The sequence below is a fragment of the Lampetra fluviatilis genome, chromosome 6 (genome assembly GCF_964198595.1).
Source record: "Lampetra fluviatilis chromosome 6, kcLamFluv1.1, whole genome shotgun sequence".
Taxonomy (NCBI): domain Eukaryota; kingdom Metazoa; phylum Chordata; class Hyperoartia; order Petromyzontiformes; family Petromyzontidae; genus Lampetra; species Lampetra fluviatilis.
The window spans coordinates 16,504,193-16,526,083 of record NC_136280.1 but is presented as its reverse complement, the minus strand read 5'-3'; the positions used below and the strand labels follow the sequence as shown (position 1 = coordinate 16,526,083).

Below are 21,891 nucleotides of genomic sequence, written 5' to 3'. Positions count from 1 at the left end.
TGCGAGTTCAGAAGCCAACAGCGACGATATGATGTCCAGCGAGAGGCAATGCTTTAGTTTAGAGTCGCCTTACGTTTACATTATACATTACTAATGTTTTATTCATTCAAATAGTACAACCCATCTGGGTCTTTAAGCTGTGTCTGGAATCATGAGATTCCTGTTATTGTGTAGGCGACTATCCGCGGTATATATTCTATGCGCCTGTCCACTAAAAAAAGAAACATAATTAATTAGTTAAATTAATGTACAAAAATGTAAGAGCCGTGCTCATGGCAGTGGGAGTCGAGCAAGGGGACACGCTTTCGCCATCACGGCGACATGAAAAGATTGGATTGGAGAAAATAAAGTCGTGAATATTAATGGTGAATGCATGAACCATCTCAGATTGGCTCGGATATTATAGGGGAAATGGAAATTAACTGCAGGAAATTCTGCTGGAGGCGCCTATCCGCTGTATGTATTCTAGGCGGTTATCCGCTCTATGCATTGTGGACCCGCCTATCCGCTGTATGGATTCTAGTAGCCTATCCCGTGTTGTGGAGGCGCCTATCAGTGGTATGGATTCTCGTATCCTGTACGCTGAATCAGAAGCAATATCCTGTACTGGGGGAATCCGATGAGCTATAAAGCTCTTTCACAGATGTCCAACAGGGGCGGGTCAGAACGTTTAAACGACAATACAAAACACGATAGGAGTGCAAATAATAGGAACTGTAAACAATTCACTAAAAATACAAATTGGAAATAAATTATATTTTACCAATTAAAACCCACTAAGCTATTAGCTTATATTTCAGAAGCCACCTGGCCACAAATGATAGCTCAACGAAGTGGCTTATGTGGAATGTGTACGTATTATGTGGAGGCGCCTATCCACTGTATGTATTGTGGAGACGCCTATCCGCACTATGTATTCTAGACGCCTATCAGCCTTGTATTGTGGAACAGCCTATCCTCTGTATGGATTCTAGGCGCCCTTCCGCTGTACTCTTGTGGAGATGCTTATCCGCTGTATGCATTGTGAAGGCGCCTATCCGCTATATGGATTGTAGTGGCGTTTATCCGATGTATGGATTCTAGGCGCCTACCCGCCGTGTGTATTGTGGTGGCGCCTATCCGCTGTATGGATTCTAGTCGCTCGCCGCCAGGGTCGCGCTGTGCCCGGGTGAGAGCCGCGTCGCCATCCGTTGTGTTTGGGCGTCAAAGCGTCGCCATCCGAGCCGCAGCGGCTTCGCGGCCGCGGCGCCCGGGCTCCAGGTAGGCGAAACCCTCGTCCTTTGTGCCGAAATCGCGCGGGGGGGAGCGGGGCGAGGGGAGACGCGGAGGTGGCCGAGACCCTCGGCCCGCGCCGCCATCGCCGCCATTTTGAGCCCGGCCCCGCGGCCCCGCGTCTCTGATAGTCTCTGTGTCCTTCGTCGTCTCCCGGTGTCTCTCGTGAGTCTCCCCGTGTCCCCCGTGTCGTCGCTCTCTGTCTCCCCGTGTCTGCCTCTCGTGTCTCCGGGCGTCTCGTCGTCTCCCCGTGTCGCTGCTGTGGCTTCGGTGGGTCTCCGGTCTCCTTGGGTCCCCCTACGGCTCCTCGTGTCTCCCCTCGTTGCTCGCGGATGAAGGGTGGCCGGGACTTTGTGTTCCAGTGAGAAACCCCGAGGCGGGGCCGGGTCAGGGACGGTGCTGTACTCACAGCACAGGGGACGGTGCTGTACTCACAGCACAGGGGACGGTGCTGTACTCACAGCACAGGGGACGGTGCTGTACTCACAGCACAGGGGACGGTGCTGTACACACAGCACAGGGGACGGCGCTGTACACACAGCACAGGGGACAGCACTGTACTCACAGCACAGGGGACGGTGCTGTACACACAGCACGGGACGGTGCTGTACTCACAGCAGAGGGAACAGCCCTGTACACCGCACTGTACACTGCACAGGGGACAGCACTGTACACTGCACAGGGGACAGCACTGTACACAGCACAGATGACTACACTGTACACAGCACGGGACAGCACTGTACACAGCACAGAGGACTACACTGTACACAGCACAGGGGACAGCACTGTACACAGCAGAGGGGACGGCACTGTACACAGCACAGAGGACTACACTGTACACAGCACAGGGGGCAACACAGGGGACAGCACTGTACACAGCACAGGGGGCAGTACTGTACACAGCACAGGGGACTGCACTGTACACAGCACAGGGGACAGTACACAGCCTCCAGCACGTCAACAGGATGTATGTTGAACTTATTTCGCTCCTGATGTAGCTACCCGTGCTAATAGGAAGTGCACATCGGAGCAGATGGAACATAGAATAGAAGAGGGGCACTTAGCATAAGGGGCAGGGCAGGGGGAGACGGAAGAAGGGGCAGAGCGCGCGGGGGCGGACAGCGAGCGACTGGGTGCAGGGTCACGCCAGTGAATGAAGAACCACGCAGAGGGCACGGAGCAGTGGGCGCGGGCCTCACGGTGAGAGGAGCGGGGCAGGCCCAGGGGGCAGGGACAGGGGACAAGGCCAGGGACAGGGGGCAGGCCCAAGGACAGGGGACAGGGACAGACACAGGGCGAGGGGACAGGGGACGGGGACAGGGGCCAGCGACAGGGGACAGGCCTCGCGGAGCAGACGGGACGGAGCCAGCAAGAGGGGGTGACAGCCAGGGACGGGAGGGAACGCACCGCTGGGAGCAGAAGGTATCGAGTGAACCTAGACCTGGCCAGGAGAAAGGGGCGTACGGGCCCCCGGCACTAGGGGGGGGGTTGATGGGGTTGGGTCTCGCGCGCTGCTGGTTTTCGTTTTCTTGGAATGTGGTTTTCGCTCCGTACAGTTCCCTACAGTGCTTTTGTTGTGGGGCGGCCGCGGCGGCGAGTGGAGCTGCCTCTCGGCGATGTGGAAGTGGCAGTGTACGCTGTGTCACGCTGTGCATGCTGTTACGGTGTGCGTGTTTTCACGGGGAGCTCGGTGTCACGGTGTACGTGTTGTTGTTACGGTGTGTCCTGGTGGCGCGGTGTACGTGTTGTCATGGCGTGCGTGTTGTTACCATATGCGCGGTGGTGGTATGGTGTGCACGGTGTAACGGTGTGTGCCGTGTCACAGTGTGCTGTGTTCTCGGAGTGTGCGAGGTGTCACGTTTGTGGTGTCACAGTGTGTGAGGTGTCGCTGGTGTGCATGGTGTCATGGGGTGTGCAGTGTCACGGTGTGTGAGGTGTCGCTGGTGTTTGCGGTGCCACGATATGTGGGGAATGTCACCCAGTGTGCGCGGTGTAATGGGGTTCACGTTTTGCGCAGTGTCACGGTGTCCGCAGTGTGCACGGTATCACGGCGTCACGGTTTGCGTGGGGTCACGGTGTTCAATGTGTCAGGCGGAGTGCGGTCTCACGGTGTTTGCGGTGTTTCCGTGTGCGTTGAGTCTCGGTGTTTGTGGGGTCACGGTGTGCATGGGGTCATGGGGAGTGCGGTGTCACGGTGTGCGTGGCGTCACGGTGTACATAATGTCACGGGGTTCGTGGGGTCATAGTGTTTGCAGTTTCACGGGGCGCATAGGGTCATGGTGTGCGTGGGGTCACGGTGTGCGTGGGGGTGCGCAGTGTCACGGTGTGTGTGTTGTGTGCGGTGTGTCACGGTGTGTGCGCTGTCACACATGCCTTACACAACTGACTGATACACAACTCACTGCATGCCTTACTAACAGCACTTTGACTAGGGATGTAGAAATGTGGTCCCAATGTATAATGTGACCTTTAGTGTAACCGTGGTGGTCTTCATTGAGGAATGGTGTTCTTGATAGGGTTGCTGCCATACCCGACAGGATAAGAGCCCTGCTCTGTCGGGTTACGGTAACGTTGAGTGCTTGGCGTTTGGTGCCCGGGCAGTGAATGAGGTCCTTAGGGATGCGCGTCAGTTACTTGGGGTGGCTTCCTTTCCCATCTGTCTCTTGACCCCCTGTCTACCACAGACGGCTCAGTCCCCTTCTGGAAATGGCTGAACCCCTTCCCCCCCCCACCTATAAATCATGTTGGCCCCACTCCTATGAGTGACCTGTGTGTGCCCCTCACTAATAGGACTCGCTTGGACTCCCCATCCATTTGTCCCCTCAATCCCTTGGGGTGTCCCATCTCTTTCAGTGAGTAACTTCACCACTGTTCCTCTTGTGAACCACTTGCCAACTAAAGTCTGGTCAGCTGTGCCAATCGGTGCATGTATTTTCTCGTCTATTTAGTTTTAGTAGTTTACATTTTGTCTGTGACATCCGTGCTTCTATCTCAGCTTTTTGTATTATAAATCTAGGATTGATTGATTCCCACGAAATGTAACATAGGAGTCGCATATGCAGCTTAACTGTAATCATCCATTGAGCTACCTGAAATTGACAGTGTTTATACATTTTTCAGTCGATTGTTGGTTCGTTTATTTGATTATACAAAACATTGCCCAAAATCGACTCATTGGCAAGTTAATGACTTGAAGATGTATTTTTCTCTCCTCATGGTGTGCCAGACGGTGCGTGTCGAAGCCCGGTTGCTTCAAGTAAATATAACAGAGTGAGTTTCTGCTCACAATCAGGATTGAGGCATTGGTGTTTATCTCCTGGTTGCAGGCCTGAGCCAGTGGTGGACATTACACATTGCCCTTCGTGGGGGCGAGTTTATCCATAGGACATCCACTGTTGACCCTAGAGGGATGCTGGGCTGAGTCAACCTCCAACCAGGATTTGAACTCGCTACCTTCCGATTGTGAGTCCACTCTATTGCTGAGCCGCCTGATGGTATTATACTAACTGCGTGTAACAACTGGGGTCTCTGCGTATTACATAAAGTTGATCCTTAAGATGACGCCAGTGTTATTAGATTTTACGGCACTTAAAATTGGTTCAAAATATTAAAACGATTCTTGAAAAATAATTGCAGCCAAAGACACACACAAAGAAGCTGGGGTCTTAATGCGGAGGGCTTAGTTCGCGTGCTCGAATTCATGACGATGAGGAGGACCATTCGTCGAGCTACTTGGTGGGGTGGGGAACAGGCATTCCGCATTTGTGTTGTGCAGCCTCTCTTGCTACCACGCCATTCCAGGAGGCCTGTGATCCTGTATGCATCAGCTGTGCGTGTCTTCATTTGTAAAAAAAAACTAACTCAACATCAAGTATATATTAGGTGTTCCATTTTACAACACATAGAGTAGAGGTTGCTGATCAAATAATAGACTTGAGATTTGCAGATGATAATGTATTCATTGCATAATCTGAGAGAGATTTTCACAGGACGCTGGATAAAATGATGTTAGGAAATACAAAGAAAGGAGTTTCAATCGACTGTATGGCCTTATTAAAGAAGAAAGTAATGTCTGAATGTGAAGTACAGGTCAGTGACACCAACATTAAGCTGGCCGAGAATGTAGGTAGCAATCTCTTCTATTCTTGTGTCTGGCAAAATGTTCAGGAGCTACATGGCAATGTCGAGGCCTGTTGCTGGCCCTGATGAGAGGGCTTCAGAAGAGAGATTGTGTCATTGTTTTATACCTCCTCCCTTGAAGGAGCAAAGACTCCACTGATTTACTTGTTCGGTATTATCCATCGTTTGGGTTGCACGGCCAAATTCGCATGACTGGCTTGTCTTGAATTTTCCAGAAGGAGATGTGCGCATCAGCCTGGTGATGTTCTGATGCAGTTGTTGGTTACACCAGTGTCTTTGAGGAATGTCAAAGCCAGGACGTGCTATGTTTGGGTCTTGAAATAGGTGTTTATTTTGGACGTCTGCTTTGTTCCAATGTTAACTAGCATTCTGTATCTGGGTGAGATTATAGGATGGTAACAGCAGTGTGATCCTCAGAAGGGGGATCGGAACTTGAGTCGGCGGTGAGGTGCATTGTTGAGGTCTCGGTTGATGGGTAGGTTGTCATTATTATGATGACGCAAAACGTCACGGCACTCGAAGTGTAAATGTTGTGGTTTACTCTCCAACACCCCAGTGTGCTGAACTAGTAACGAATTGGCATGTTTTGTTTACATGACAAACCTTACTAATTGGCTGTGTTGGGTGATGGCGGGTTTAACGACAGATTTATGCTTTCGCGCTCTAACCCAAAAAACTTCTTATGGATGATTACGCTTGTTTATCCAGGAAAACCTCACTGAGTCCATGACTCTTTTTCAGGAGGGTCCTGCCAATTTTTCTCACTCGGGGTTGCGTGATTGCTATATAGATTCCAATTGACTTATTTTCCGGTGTAAGTTTTTTTTCCATGGCAAATTTTGGCCATGAAGCTGGCACACAATGGCCTTCTCTTGTCACGGGAACTTTAACGTCCACTGTGAAGCAGAAGGCGCTTCACTCTAATGTTCATACACCCGCTGGAATAACCAAAGGCTGGATTCGAAGCGTGATCCTTTGCAACAAGTGGCGAGCGAATGTGTTACAGAGGGGCCACATCACCGCCCGGTGCTAATATGAGTTCTAGTACTTGATGTATAAATGTTTTTTACCGGGTGATTCATAATGGAAACTATATAACCTTGGTAATGCGCTTATTCTCATTTTGTCAAGCTTGTTTTGAGTAATTCAATGTAGAAATATTGGCCATGACACCAACAGACATGAGTGTGTCACGGCCATTTCTGTAAACCAATTTTGCCAGCCTGGTTTTGAGTTGTAATTAGACTGACACGTCTACTTGACTTCAACCTGTCAGTTGATGTCATGCATTTATTGCTACCTATTTAAAGAAAGGAAACATATTGCTTTGTTGGGTGATGGCGGGTTTAGCCAGTTCTGTTGTGTAATTCCTTGCATCAATTGAGCAGTATTGTAAATAGGCTGGTGCTGTCCACATGAATCCGCAACTTGTATGCGCAGTCTGTTCCCCAATAACGCTGCATGTTTTCATCACGCAAATTCGATGTAACGTGTGTTGAATGTATTAGGTAACACATTTTTGACAATGCGGATGCAAATTGGATGCAATGTGGTTGAGCAAACGGAACTACGTCGTGCGAGTACGAATAAGCGGTTGTACAGCTGCTTCGGCGTAGCATCACATAAGGCGGGATGCTGCTGGATGCTTCTAGATGCTACCCACATGCCTCTTTGTTCGGCCTGCATATGAATTTCACGTGCTATTGTGGACTGTGCTTTCCCCCATATTATATATTATTTATTATAACGTGATTTTTCCATAATGCGATAAGCTGCAGAAATGCAACTACCGGGTAATAGGAGAATGGACTGTATGTATGTTTAATTTCTTTCATCCCGTATGTAGCAGCTAACCGTGCTAATCGGAGATTTCACTGTTGAGATGACAGTGGGCTGACCATAATCACAATGAAAAATAATTCATTCTATGTTTGCAATTGACAGATTGGCAATAATAGCCCACGTGTTCACGAGACCTGACCTCGAGCAGCTGTTCCCAACAGACCGCTTCCAGCTCTCAAACTATTTTCACAGACCACCATGTGCCATTTACATTTTTCTAAATTGGTATCCCCGTAAGATGTTAATTGAACAGCCATGCAACTAGTTTATGACTCTTTTTTTTTACTAATTTAAATAGTTGCACAATGGACAGTAACAAAAAATACTGTGTTGTGAAAAATATCCGAGGACATTTATACTCCGATTTACGTCCTCCCCCCTTTACGTCGTTTCCCAAACACGTCGTCACTTTATTATTAACACCACGACTTGATTTGCATCGCCTCAGCCCACACTCACGTCGCTGGCAGGTTCATCGTCCGTCCTTTCTCGTGTCCGTCTCCTCGGCCTTTCGCTTCCACTTACCCTGTAGAAAAACGACTTTGCGGCGCGCATGAAGAAATGTACTGTACTATAGAGTGCAATATATTTACTTACGTACAGTATTTTGGTGATTTTTATAGCATACTTTTTCTTATCTTACCCTGTAAATTTTGTGTTAACAGTTTAGTGCTGTACACTTGTGTTGAGTAGAGTATTATTAGTAATTTAATGTAATGTGGGTATGTCTAGGATGAAGATGCGTGCATTAACGCAGCGTCACCATGTACCCGCATCTGTCTTTGTTTATCTCTCGTGGAAAAATCGCTTTAATTTACGTCGTTTCGATATTCGTTGTTTCACCTCTCGGGAATGCATAGACGACGTTAACCAGGCTACTACTGTTTCCGCAACAGCTCCGTGGAGCACTTTCCCTGGCTCTTGTGGAACCACGCAGTGGTTTGCTCACCACAAGTTGAGAACCGCTGTACCACAGCGTTCCCAAGCCTTTACTGTGTAGGCCTGGTCATACACCAGGACCCTCGCTCACGAATTGAGCGAGAGTCCACTGGCTTGTCTTGCAAACCATAGTCCGCAGCTTTTGCATGACCTCATTCTTGTTTTCTCCTCATCGGGTTTCTCTCCCTATTTCCTTTCCCCTACCCACAACCACCCAGCAACTGCCCCTGGCAGGGCACAGCCCCTGTAGGCAAGTGTCTAAACTGGGAAAGTAAGAAAATATGGTAATGTTATTATTTCGTCAGTTTAAATAGTGCAGGCAGCGTATTTAGTTTTCTGTACATATTCATATATTATCGCTCACACTGCTGAGTAGGTGAGCGACGTGGCAGCGTACGTGATCTCATTGCTGTGGTAATGTAGTGGCGTCATGACTCTGGGAATGGCACAGCAGAAGAAGGGTGCCAAGGCATTAATGAGTGCCTCGTTTCCATGAGCACTGGGATCCGGGCTGTGTTGGCAGCTTGCCTGATGTGCAAATGAGAAACCATGGGCCTATCCGCCTTTTACCCAATCCACCTCCCCTCCACACCGCAGCTACTGTATAAGTAAAAAAAAATCTATATCTTTGGGTGTATGTACTGAATGTTCAACATCTTTCGCACCGTACGTAGCCAACTGTGCTCATCGGAGGTGCGGGGGGAAGGACAACAAATTAAACACAAAGCAGTTCCATAGAAATGAGTGTTCAATCTCGATTATTTTAAAGTGCATAGCTCCCAGTGGCTTCCTAATATCGGAAGAGCATTCCAGACGGCCGCAGAAGTTCATTTGAATGCGCACAAATTGGTGACCGTCTTTGTTCGATGGTTAGCCAAAAGCCACTGCTGCGAGGATGACCGGAGTTCGCGTGATGGGTTGTGGCATATCCAATTTGGACCACACAGCAGCAACATCGCCCCCAACTGGGCAAATTTGGCAGGACCCTCATGAAAAATTCTTGAGCTCAGTAAGGCTTTCCTGGGTAAACAAACGGAATATTAACTTCTCATCTTGCCCTGATATGTATGTATGTCAAACTTTTTTTGCACCGTGTGTATGTTGAACTTATTTAGCACCGTACGTAGCCAATCGTGCTAATCAGAGGTGCGGTGATATTATATACAGCGTTAGAACATATTAAATCTGACTTCGACAGTGGACATTGTGACCATTCTCAAAATCTGATGTAGACTGACCATTCTGAAAAGAATATCGTTTCCACGCGAGGCGTTTATAGGCCTGCTTGTGGCTTATATGTGATGCGAGCTCCATGTGTGATGCGGAAAGTGGGTGTATTTGTGTGATGCGGAGCTCCTGTGACACTGCTGCTGTTGCTGCCACTCTCGCAGGCTCATCGACCATGACGACGACACCGACAATGACCACAAACCCTCCGGGAAAGATCGTGAACCCTCCTGCCCCCGAGACCACGCGGCCAGGGGCCCCCTACCAACTCACCAACCAGCTGCAGTTCATGCAGCGCAGCGTGCTCAAGGTCTTGTGGAGACATCACTTCGCCTGGCCTTTCCTTCAGCCAGTGGATGCGGCTGCACTCAACTTGCCGGTACCCAAAGCAACCACGAACGGCCTTGGTGTAACAAAAAAATAGAGAAGTAGACTATGCGTCTACTGCACCTATCAATCTCTCTGCGTGAATGTTAAGAGTCTTTATTATACAACCCCTCGGCTGCAGGGCTTTCTGGGAGAACGTCATTTCACCTGCATTGATTCAAGACAAGAAAAACTCTGGACCATTTAGGCATGCAATGTCTCTGATCAGTGGGCTATGCCTGGCAGGATGGGGATGGTTTAGTTTTATTTGGATGTGTTTGATTGGTTTGTTTACCATTCTTGTACTTTGCACTAGTATCGTGTTTTTGTATTGTTTGTTGTAACTTTCTTCCTCGCCCCTACTGGACATCTGTGAAAAAGAGCTTCATAGCTCATTGGATTCCTCCATTGTAAATATATCTTCTGATCCTTATCTGAAGTGCCAGATGTTTCGGGCAGCGACCCGCTCTGAGGTACGGGTTGTGGTTATGGGTCCAGAAGTGGGATCGGTATCATTCGCTACCCATCCGGTGTCAAGTCACTAAGCGTGCCACGCACTCAAAAGATGCCCACACGTTGATCTGAACGCAAGTGATCTTGAAGGTGATTATAATTGTGGCAATGCGCGCGTGGCTACAGGACTACCACAAGATTATAAAACAGCCCATGGACATGGGGACCATCAAGCAGCGGTTGGAAAGCAGCTACTACTGGAGTGCCAGCGAGTGCATCAGTGACTTCAAGACCATGTTCAACAACTGCTACGTGTACAATAAGGTGAGGCTGTGTGCGTGAACACGCGTGTGCTGCCCATTGCTTAGGGAGCCGTAGTGGAATGGTTAGCGAACTGCACTACGAACCCGGCGACCCAGTGTTCGATTCTCGCTCGTGGCCAACGCCAGTGATGATTTTCTGACTCAAATAAGTACCTGGTGTGGTATATAAACATCGCTGCGAGGGAGACAAAGGTGGCCGGGCATGGTGCTGACCACCCACTTCCTTGTGTGCAGTGCCAGCCTTAAAAAGTGCTCGCTAACAGCACTTGCCCCAACAGTCTGTTAAGGCTATACAGGGATGTTTGTATGTCGTGCATTATTGTGCATTAATCAAGTATCTTTCTTGCACCCTTGACAGTTTCCCACATTGTATTAATAGATTATCCAATTAGAATCTGTGAAAGTTTGGCAGGACCCTACTCAAAAAGTCATGAGTCTCCACGTAGTTTTCCTGAGTAAACAAACATATAAATAACGTGTAAAACAATCCCCAATGTGTGTGCACACTTGCCAGATTTGAACATTACCTGCAAACTACTCAATTAGGATTGCACTTTATCGCAATCATTGCCCCCCTACTGGCAGACTAATGTCCGCTTGCAGGCCGAGTGCCGTGTCACCTTGTGCCCACAGGGACAGTTGCCACTGGGTGTGCCCTTTCAAATGTTTTAAGATGAGATACAATGTAAAACACTCCAGGACACTCAGGCATTTGGGGCTGGGGACATCCAAAAATTAACTATTACGTTTGTGTGTTTGTGTGCGTTTCCAGCCTGGCGATGACATCGCGATTATGGCTCAAGCTCTTGAAAAGGCGTTCCTCCAGAAGATCACAGAAATGCCAGTGGAGGAGACGCCTGTCACTACAGGCGCCGCCAGAGGGCGGGGGCGAAAACCTGGTACCTCTCACATTGGCTCAAAAACCCGATGGTCGGGCCCCTCATGGGCATTCAGGGACAATCGGTGGCCGTGGAAACGTGTCGGTATATGACAGAATGCCATTCCGGCACTACTCGGAACACCCGACATGTGTAACACCGTCACTTTTCAAAACGGTTCCTATTCCGAGTTTCCCATGATTCCTCAGAGGGGAAGGTGGCTGCCAGTGTATGAGGGTGACAGTGCGAGTGCTTGTGTGCTTGTGTATGGGATTGTCAGGAGCAGTAGTGTAGCGGTTAGCGCTACGCTGCGCTACGAACCCCGGCGACCCGAGTTCCGATTCCCGTTCACGGCCAACACCAGTGACCATTATTTGAACCGGTCCAGGGCCTCCCCAAGGTCGATGCAGTCTCATATGAGTACCTGGTGCGGTGTGTAAACCACCACTGGGGGAGATAAAGGCGGCTGGGCGTGGTGCTGGCCACTCACCCCCTCATGTGCCATGCTGGCCTTCATAGATGTTCGCTAACAGCACTTGCCCCAAAAGTCTGTTACAGACTATACGGGAGGGGTCTTTGTGATTATCAGTGAATATGGGCTGTAGGACAAATACGTTTAATACTGGCACTTCTACATTTACTTTTAGACCACACAGGATAATCATGAGCACACACACACTGATCGCAGTTTTCATCTCATCATCTGTCGTAAAAGTAATATCTGCACCGAAGAGTCAATTCAAGTTCTGGTCCTGAGTGGGGGATCGCCGTAACAAAAAGGTTGAGAACCACTGAGGTGGAGGTACTGCAAGCTATGTATGGGGACGCGTATCTCCCACATGTTCATGCCCATATGAACAGGCCATTGTCTTATTAGGTCAAGGGCTAGCAATGCAGTCCAGTCCGCCGTCACTTTCTGGGACGCTCCTCTACCCACACGTAACTCGTGCAGCGGGCGATCGTTGTGACTCGGTGGCATCCCTGCCTCCCACGGCACCACCATGGAACCTCGGTCAGAGAGACCTTTATGGGTGCAACCCCTGCGGTAGGCACTGTCTCTACCCTGTGCAGGCCCTCTAGGAGCCTCTACCCACGAGCAACTACGAGTAATATAGAGGATCAGTAGAATACGGTTATCTGAATGCCTATGTTTTGGCATCCAAAAATTATTCTCAATATTTTTTTGGGGATTCGGCCACATAATGATCTGAAGGGTCTTAACGACACAAATCTATTCAGGTCATTCCGTGGCCTATCCCGAAATCAATTATGAATCAAAGTATAGCCCTGTTAATTATTTTAAATAACTTTGTTAAATGAACATATAGTTGTGTGGCGTAGCATGTTTGTTTTTTGGGCAAACCGCTACGATACTAGGCATTGAGTGTCCGCTTTTATTAATTTGTAAACATCTGCGTGTGAATACTTCTGTGATTTCTTACAGCAGCTCCAAAGTTGGTTGGGGTTCCTCCTCCATTACTGGTCCATGGGCCACCAGTTACCACAGCAACCAGCGTCAACCCCAGCACTGCGACGCACATAATACCCAGGGTATGAGTGCACAGCCACGACTGTGTGTGTGTGTGCACGTGTGTCTACAGCACAGTTATTGATGCAGTCTCAATTAATAACTTCAACCTAATCACAGGTGTCACCTTTGCGTGAGCATTGGTACGCCGTACGTATCCACGCAGTCTTCCAGGGTGGTGACGTGGCCCAGCGGTAGTGCATTCACCACTTATTGCAGAGCTTCACGGTTCGAATCAAGCGGCCACCCTGGTTAATGCTGCAGGGGTGGATTAGCAAATGAAATACAAATACTACACTGCAGTCTGCTTCGACAAGTGGACGGTGAAGATCCGGTGACATCATTCACAAGAGTAGGCCCATTGTGTGCTGGCTTCATGGTTCAAATTTGAAAAATGACTTGCAAATTTCCCGATTGGAAGATACACGGTGATTATTGCTCCGAATACGTGTCCGTACCCTCCTTAAAAATGGTATAAACAAGCGTAACGAAATAAATGATAGTAATGGCAGCCGTCGCTGTCTCTTGGTACCGTGCTCACAGGTGAGGAAAGGCATCAAAAGGAAAGCGGACACTACAACGCCCAGCATGCTCCCGGCTCCCGGAGGGCCCGCGGCATCCGGAGGGCGATGCCTGATGGCGCCGGGCATCAACAGCGAGGAGAGTTCCCCGAACGTGGCACACAGCACGCTGCCTGCTGCGACCCCCGTGGCGGCTCCTGGCATTGGTGGGGCGCAGAGGGAGGCGGCGGGGGGAGCCCAGGGCTGCGTGAAGCGGGAGCGGGGCGGCCCGCGAGTGATCAAGCCCCCGCGGAAAGAGATATCCATGGCCAACGTGGCGGTGGGCGCGGGCGTGGGCACGGGCGCGGTCGCGGGCGTGGGCACGGGCCCAGGAGTAGGAGTAGGGGCCACGCACGTCAGTACCCAGCGAAGGTATGTACACGCGCGTCTGCATATACGTGCGGTGGCGCATTGGTTAGTGCGCAGCGCTACGAAGGCCCTCACGGCCAACATCCATGACGAATATCGAATTGGTTCTGGGCTTTCCCTCGGTCGATTTACCAGCTACTAAATCAAATGGTGCGGTGTGTAAACATCACCATTGGGGAGACAAAGACGGCCAGGCGTGATACTGGCCACCCTCCCCACTCATGTGCCGTGCCGGTCTTCATAGCTGCTGTTCGTTAACAGCACTGGCCCCAACAGGCTGTTAAAGGCTCTACGGGGAATTTTTTACTTTGTGCTTGTGTTGTCTGCACACGTTCATGTGCGTTCATGTCTCTAAACCAAGTTAAAAATTGTTTCCTTAATCCGATTGTAATTGGATCACGGGATGAGCAAAGGTGCTTGTTAGTGCTTTGTGTTGGTTTGTGTACATTTGCTCAGATATATATTTTTTCAATATACAGGGAAAGTTGTGCATGGGCACGTGTGATGAATACTGTGCCCCGTAAATGCGCGCGCACTTATGTGCGTGACTCTTGCGTGCGTTTCACTCGCGTGGCGTCGTGTGCCCTCACGCTTTGCAGCAGAAGCCGCCCGTCAACGCAGCTTCGCTATTGCGGCTCGCTGCTCAAGGAGCTCATCAGCAAGAACCACGCCGCGTATGCCTGGCCCTTCTACAACCCCGTCGATGCGCGCGCCCTTGGCCTCCACGACTACCATGATATAATCAAGCATCCCATGGACTTGGGCACCATCAGGGTGAGTTGGAGACTTCTATAACACCATGAGAATTCCATGTTACAAATGTTCCTACTTAAATTGGCATATGAATAGTAGCTGTTGAGTAACAAACAAACCCTACAGTCATCAAACTTGTAAGTCGTCGTAATTTATTTCCTAATATAAGGCATTGCACGCTTTACTTTTTTTATCAATTTGTAGCTGTGGTTATGGAGTTGTTTTACCTGATCTCTGCGAATAGAACGTAATTCATATTTGAACTTTTGATTTATTTATTTCTCTGTTGGAGCACCGTTTCGTCCGGTTATTTCTCCGATGTCCGTTTGTTTTTGCAATGGAGGCTGCTGGCTGCACAAACCAGCATGGTGAAGTATGGTCTAAAATCCCCATATGGCATGGGAAGGCCTTCATCCAGCAGTAGATTGCCAAAGAACTGAAAGTGATTATTATTATGTCTTTGATAATTGTTGTTCATGTTGGCAAAGTATGTTCATCTGTTTCAATTCTACTGGTATTGAAGTTGCCCAAATAAATGTTGACTTTTTAACACAATCAACGTTTTTCGGTTTAGATCACGTTATTTATAAATGTGTCGTAACCATCCACCACCCGACACGGCCAATCATCAAAAAAAGTGTCACATTGACAAAAGACAAATAGTTCATTGATTTAGCCCACCGGTGTGTTGAAGCGTGAAACCACAACATTTACAAAAAAAATTGTAAATGTTGATTATGAATAATATTGGTCGCGAAAGCCTACGTGTTAAACTTTTTAACACAACTTTGATACAGATGATGCAAGACCTTGCAGTTGTCAAATGTTGATAAGCTGGATGGCCATATGGAGGCGGGCATGCTGTATATATGATTAAAGTCTCACTAATATCAATATTGACATGTTCCTGTGTGCGCGCATGTGTGTGTGTGTTGTATAGCGGAAGCTGGAAGCCCGCGAATACGCAAGCGGTCAAGAGTTTGCGAGCGACGTGCGACTCATGTTTTCCAACTGCTACAAATACAATCCGCCGGAGCACGACGTAGTGGCTATGGCCCGCAAACTGCAGGTCAGAGGTCACACGGCACCTCACAACGTCGAATCGTCCGCAAGGATGGGTCAAACGTGGCACATGCCGTCCCACATTTCACCCATAACGCCACAGTGCAGTTGGCCCAGAACAGCAAAGCAGACTTCGTGCCTGGAATGTCCCAGCATTGTTTGTATGTTTAACTTATTTTGCACCGTACGTATCCATCCACGCAAGTCGGATGTGCGGGGAAAGGACAGTAAACTAAACACTAAAACCAGTTAGAAGGAAACTAGTTTTCAATCTGGATTTAAAAGTGCATAGCTCCAGTGGGCTTCCTAATATCGGAGGAAGAGCATTCCAGACGGCTGCAGAAGTGCATCTGGAAGCACACGATGCGGTGACCGTCTTTGTTCGATGGCGAGTCAAACCCCGCTGCGAGGAGGACCGGAGTTTGCGTGATAATTTATGCTCCTTGACGAAATCGGCAAGGAATTGTGATTCAGTTGTGGAAAGCACTTTGTGTGTAATGAGTGTGATCTAACAATGTATTCATTCGGCAACCGGAGGGCAATGCAGCTCAGCGAGCACTGCATGTATGCATGTTGAACTTCTTTCGGCACCGTATGTAGCCAACCGTGCTAATCGGAGATGCAGGAGGACAACAACACTGGACGGACATGGTCGGACCTTGCAGTACCCGTGACGACACATGCAGTGCTGCATGTTGTAACTGTACATGACTGGGAAGAGTGCGAATCACGTGGTCAAACAGATTCACTTTTGGCGACAGTTTGGGTTGAGCTAAAGTTCTCTCCGAAGGTTCAGTTTCGGACAGCTGCTTTCAACCGGTTCAAATTTTCATATGAGCTCAATAGTAGGAAAAATAGCAAGATCTTCGTTTTTGCCAATTTTATGAGGAACATGGCACAATAGTAATGAACATAAACACACGAAACACGCAGCAATACGCAATTCAACATATACGCAATGTGCAATGCTGATTGCGGCATGTTGTTGCTTGTGTACATTACATTATTTAACGTATATACAATGAGGAATTAAGCAAAGCAATAAACATTACACATCGTTTGTCAAATTTAGTTTTACCTCTACCTTAATTATGTTGTAATTCCACAAATAACCCCTTAAAGTGAAAGTTTTATCTGTGAAATATGTAGAGAAAATTAATGTTATCTAATCGGCAACATTGGTGGGACAGCAATCATTTAATTTTGTGACCAACTTTACCGATTAGATCTGTGGCACATGCCAATAAATTCACAAGCAGAATCGAGCATGCCGATAGATGGTGTGCTGAGACTGAGGACTGTGGGTGTGTGTGTGGGAAGCGGTAGTGTAGCGGTTAGCACGCTGCGCCATGAACCCAGCGACCCGAGTTCGAATCCCATTCATGGCCAAACACCATTGACGATCATCTGCACCGCTCCTGGGCCTCCTCCCGTAGGTCGACTCAAATGTGTATCTGGTGCGGTGTGTAAACATCGCCACTGGGGGAGTCGAAGGCGGCCAGGGCGTGGTGCTGGCTACCCACCCCCTCGTGTACCGTGTCGGCCTTCATAGGTGCTGCTCGCTAACAGAACTTGCCCCAACACTTTGTTAAGGCTGCACCGGGGGGGGGGGTCATTGTCTTTGTGTGAATGCAGGACGTGTTTGAGATGCGATTTGCGAGGATGCCCGATGACCCGGTCGACCCCCCGCCCCCCTCGGCGAGCGGTCAGCCTGCCAGGATGCCGGCGGCCGTGCGGAGCCTGTCGCCCGGCATTTGTCGCCACGTCAACCACTCCAACGACACGTGCTCGCTCGGAAACAGCTCCGCAGACGGCAGCAGCATCGCCTCTGATGAGGAGGATGAGGACATGGATGATCACAACAGCATCGTTAAAAATGGTGCAAATAATTTTCTTCCTTGGGTATTCAGTGGAACTCTGTATGTCATGTAATTTGAAAACAGATACACGATCGCGATAATCGCTCGGCTGTAGTGTTCCGTGTAAACTACTACTAAACTATTTTTTATATTATCAGGTATGGCCCACTGAGCTATATAGGTCTTTTTCAGAAGTGACCTGGCCACAAATGATAGCTCAACGGAAGTGGTTTATCATGTGGACATTTATAGCGGCCAAATACTCTGAATGCATGTTTATAAATATGGAGGGAAAAACCAGAGAACCCGAGGAGAAATCCACACGATCACTGGGAGAGAGACACACAAACTCCAAATATACAGCAGGCGTCAAGCTCGGAATCAAACTCACAACTGCCTGTATACCAGGGGAGGTAGTTAACATCTCCAATGTCGCTGAGCTGCATTGTGCAGTCTTGGCTTCATGCCTGACCTGATCCTTGCACCCCACAAAAATCAGCAAAATCACGAGTTGGGAATCTCTGCGTAAGTTGACGTGGAAAATCAACCGAGCGAGAAGGGAGTGGATTGAAAGTGGAAGCTGGTGCCGGATTTGTGGGTGTTTTGTTCCCAGTGGTGCGAGCCAGGGAGAGCTCGGGGAGCGTGGAGTCTGGCAGTGAGGAAGACCGGACTCACCGCTTGGTGCAGCTGCAGGAGCAGGTACCCGCTGTCTCCACACAGCGATGCCCCTGACCCGCGTGCACCCTTGGTCTTGCGCAAAATCTGGGCTCCGACCAACGTAACAAAATTAATAAGCAGACAATTCTCCTTCCCATGTCTGTCCCTCCACATAAGAAAACAAATGTTCTGTAAGGTGTGTTTTCATCACGCGAATTGTATATAACGTGATGGTGAATGTTTTAGGGATCACATATTTTTTATAACGCAGATTCTAATTGGATCTACACTATTATTCGGCAGCCCCGGCGTAGCATCACAAAGCGGGATGCTTCGAGATGCTACCCACGTGCCTCAGTTTTTGTTCAGTCTGCATATGCATCTCACTGTGCTTTAGCCTGTATTACATATTACATATTCTTTGGGTCTTTCGGTTAATTATAACGCGATTTTTCCATAACACTGGTGTTCTTCAAGAATGCAGTATTAACCGGGGCATCCGCTTGACTCAAACCGTGATCCTTGACGACAAGCGGCGAATGGAGCTACCGCCGGGCCATGTCGGTGCCATGCATCCTCTTTCACCCCAACCGCTGCTCTCTGCGTTTCTCCGTTTTTCCGTTGCTGGATGTCGTGCACCGCCCTCGTCGCCCGCCCGCGCCACCCAGCTGCGAGCCGTGCACGAGCAGCTGGCCGCGCTGTCCCAGGCGCCCCTCGTGAAGCCTCGCAACAAGAAGCGGGAGCGTGAGAGGGAGCGCGAGAGGGAGCGGGAGCGCGAGAGGGAGCGCGAGCGAGAGCGGGAGAGGAAGGGGCGACGGCGAGAGAGGGAACGGGGCCGAGAGGTCGCAGCCTCTAAGAAGCACTTGAAAAGAGGAATTCCCGCCCTCCCAGTAAAGTAAGTGCTTCACGGTGTCTCTCCGTGTGCGTGCGCGAGCGCATATGCATCACTGTATTGACGTTACTCGATAAAGTGACTCCATTCCTCGGGGTCACTTTAGCTAACAGCCTACTCATCAAACTTGCCTGCATCACTCCACTGATGTTCATCTTGGGTGGGGGCATAAGCCGCCACTACCACCATTTCTCGGCTTCTGTTGATGGGGAGGAGAGCCCATTGCAGCCTGGGACCCGATTCATCCCACACCTCACCGCTTATATACTGTTCATTCATGTGTTGATAAGACGAGCAACTCCCTGTTCTGTGATGGTCTCCGGTCCTGAGTAGAGGACTATCCACCCCAGCACACGTCCAACGCACCTCTTGTGTTCCACAGAAGTCCAGACAGTGCTGAGTCGGTCAGCAGTGTTTGGAAGGCATAGGCCAGACCAGTTAAATGACGATGGTAGGCGGCTGCTAGCGCAGTAGATGCGTTCACTGTGTTAAGCAAGTAATTCATGTATACATGAAGGAGCATAAATAGGTAAATTAAACATTGCAAATATGAATCGCATTTTTATTCATATCATCCCATGGCGAGACAAAACTAAGATGAGGGTACACACGTAGACCCAGAATTCTCATACCGATCAGCCACACAGCTCAAAAATGTAGTTCGTCGTCGACCACTCAGAAACCGCGTTATAACGGTGCACATTCCGTTTTATAATGGTGCACGTTCCATGTTATAATAATGCGCGTTCCATGTTATAACGGTGTTCGTTTCGCGTTATAACGGGACACGTTCCACATTATAGCGGTGTACGTTCCACGTTTTAACGAAACACGTTCCACATTATAACGGTGTACTTTCTGCGTTATAACAGGACACGTTTCGCGTTGTGTGAAACGTGTTCCCTTATGGAAGGAGGACAGCGTTTGCGAAAACGTGTTTTGTCAACACGCTTGTTTATCCCAGGAAAGCCTCACTTTAAACAAATTATTTGGTGATGCTGCATTGACAGTTGTGCACAAGCACAATTAACTTAAATAACTCAACACACTCGTCAAAAACAGATTTATACAAGTGTAATGACCAGGTGACACCTGTCGGCCGGGAGTGGTAATTACAGTCATAGCTGCATGAATTAATGCCTTATTGTAAGGGCGGCGTAACTGGGGTAAAGGTGAAAGGCGGAGTCAGTCGAGACGCTCTGGGAACCAGCTCGAAGGTTCTGGAAAGGGGGTGTGGCCAGAGGTGGAGCTTGGCCACGCCGGGACAGATGTAAGGGGGACCGAACCAGAGGTTCGTGGCTGTTACGGGTCCTGGGTCCTGGCTGCGTCGCTGTTTGTCTCTTCGTCTCCGACCACGTGGCTGATCTTCTGAAGACTCTCGCCGTGGCTGCGCTGGTCGAACAGCTTGCGTAGTGAAGCCGGAGATTGGGCTACGTGTTAGGATCTCCTATGTGTAGCTGCGTTACACAATGTATCGCCCAGTGTGCTCTTAATAAATAAGAAGCCTTCTACTCGGCGTGTCTCGGAAGTCACTCACTGCACAAGTACAAAGATGTTCTTCTGTTACTATTGCATATAATAAAACATTGCTTTTATATGGTACTATATATTAAGTCTTGATTAGTTATAAAAGTTATCGGTAGTTTTAACTTTTTGTTTTTATTTGTGCAAAATATTAGATGCTTTTAGAGAAGATTGATCTTTATTCTTTTAAAGGTTCATACATTTCCTCTCAGAAGTACTTTGAAGTGAATATAATTATCTACACAATCAGTTTTTTTACTGGCTGCTCGACGTTTTTGGCCCTGGGGCCTGCTGTTAAGGAAGATGCATGACGTCACCGACGTGTCGCGGGCTCTTGAGCGTGGTGGTTTAACTAAGATGCCCGTCTGGGATGCGCGTGCCCAGCTCCTGTTCTATCAACGTGCCTTGTGCAAGCGTGCTGTGTGCAAGCGCGCCCTTTCCCCGTAACGGGATCTTGTTCTCCCGAAGGCCGCTGCGGAAACCGCGCCGATCTGTAACGTCCTCGGGGAGCGCGTTGACGCCAACCTCCACGTCCTCGTCGTCTCTACCCGTGGCAGGCGGCGGGGGGGCCCTGGGAGGTGGGGGGATCGGGGGGTCACTCTCGCAGCCTCCGCACCACAACCAGGGCCGCGCGGCGGATGACTTGTTCGACTTCCCGGCGAGCGATGCCCCCTCCTTGCCGCAGAGCAAGTCGCCCATGTCGTACGAAGAGAAGCGGCAGCTGAGCCTGGACATCAACAAGCTGCCGGGCGATCGCCTGGGCCGCGTGGTGCACATCATCCAGGCGCGGCAGCCGTCACTGCGCGGCTCCAACCCCGATGAGATCGAGATCGACTTTGAGACGCTCAAGGTGTCGACGCTGCGTGAGCTGCAGAGATACGTGGGCGCCTGCCTGCGAAAGCGGGCGCAGCGCACCGCGCCGCAGCAGCAGCAACACGGTAATGCTCGAATTAACGTTGCGACGTGCATCACATGGCCCGTGCGACGAACCAGGACCCCGTATGTGATACACGAAGGTCCCCTTGCCTATAAGCATCCGGCAGTTGCAGCATTGTTTCAAGAGGAATGATGAGGAAATGAATTCCAAACCGGTCGTGTTGATCCAATGCTGCTGGTACGGTGCGCTCCCAGATGACTGTGCTTGTGCCTTATGGGATGTCTATTTTTTATGCGCAAGGACCGATATGTGAACATTTTCGCGTGTTTTGTGCGGTTTGGGCCTACGTGTGGCGTGCACTGAAATCTGC

General features: G+C 49.4%; 1 protein-coding gene across 4 annotated transcripts in view; it reads left to right on the top strand.

Moving 5' to 3' along the window:
- The first annotated feature begins 297 nt into the window (after positions 1-297).
- The window catches only part of LOC144933213 (uncharacterized), a 39,043-nt gene continuing 17,449 nt past the window's right edge, over positions 298-21,891 (top strand). Inside the window, exons 1-12 of one of the 4 annotated variants that reach the window (XM_078857867.1) lie at positions 298-365; positions 9,585-9,799; positions 10,426-10,563; positions 11,335-11,461; positions 12,885-12,991; positions 13,512-13,900; positions 14,497-14,671; positions 15,591-15,719; positions 17,348-17,591; positions 18,185-18,270; positions 18,897-19,123; positions 21,113-21,582. In XM_078857867.1, the coding sequence (XP_078713993.1) occupies positions 9,596-9,799; positions 10,426-10,563; positions 11,335-11,461; positions 12,885-12,991; positions 13,512-13,900; positions 14,497-14,671; positions 15,591-15,719; positions 17,348-17,591; positions 18,185-18,270; positions 18,897-19,123; positions 21,113-21,582 (2,296 nt within the window). In that variant the 5' untranslated portion in view covers positions 298-365; positions 9,585-9,595. Of the gene's footprint in view, positions 366-1,136; positions 1,261-4,669; positions 4,735-9,584; positions 9,800-10,425; positions 10,564-11,334; positions 11,462-12,884; positions 12,992-13,511; positions 13,901-14,496; positions 14,672-15,590; positions 15,720-17,347; positions 17,592-18,184; positions 18,271-18,896; positions 19,124-21,112; positions 21,583-21,891 lie in introns of those variants that run through there. The other 3 variants (XM_078857868.1, XM_078857865.1, XM_078857866.1) reach the window with 3 other exon arrangements.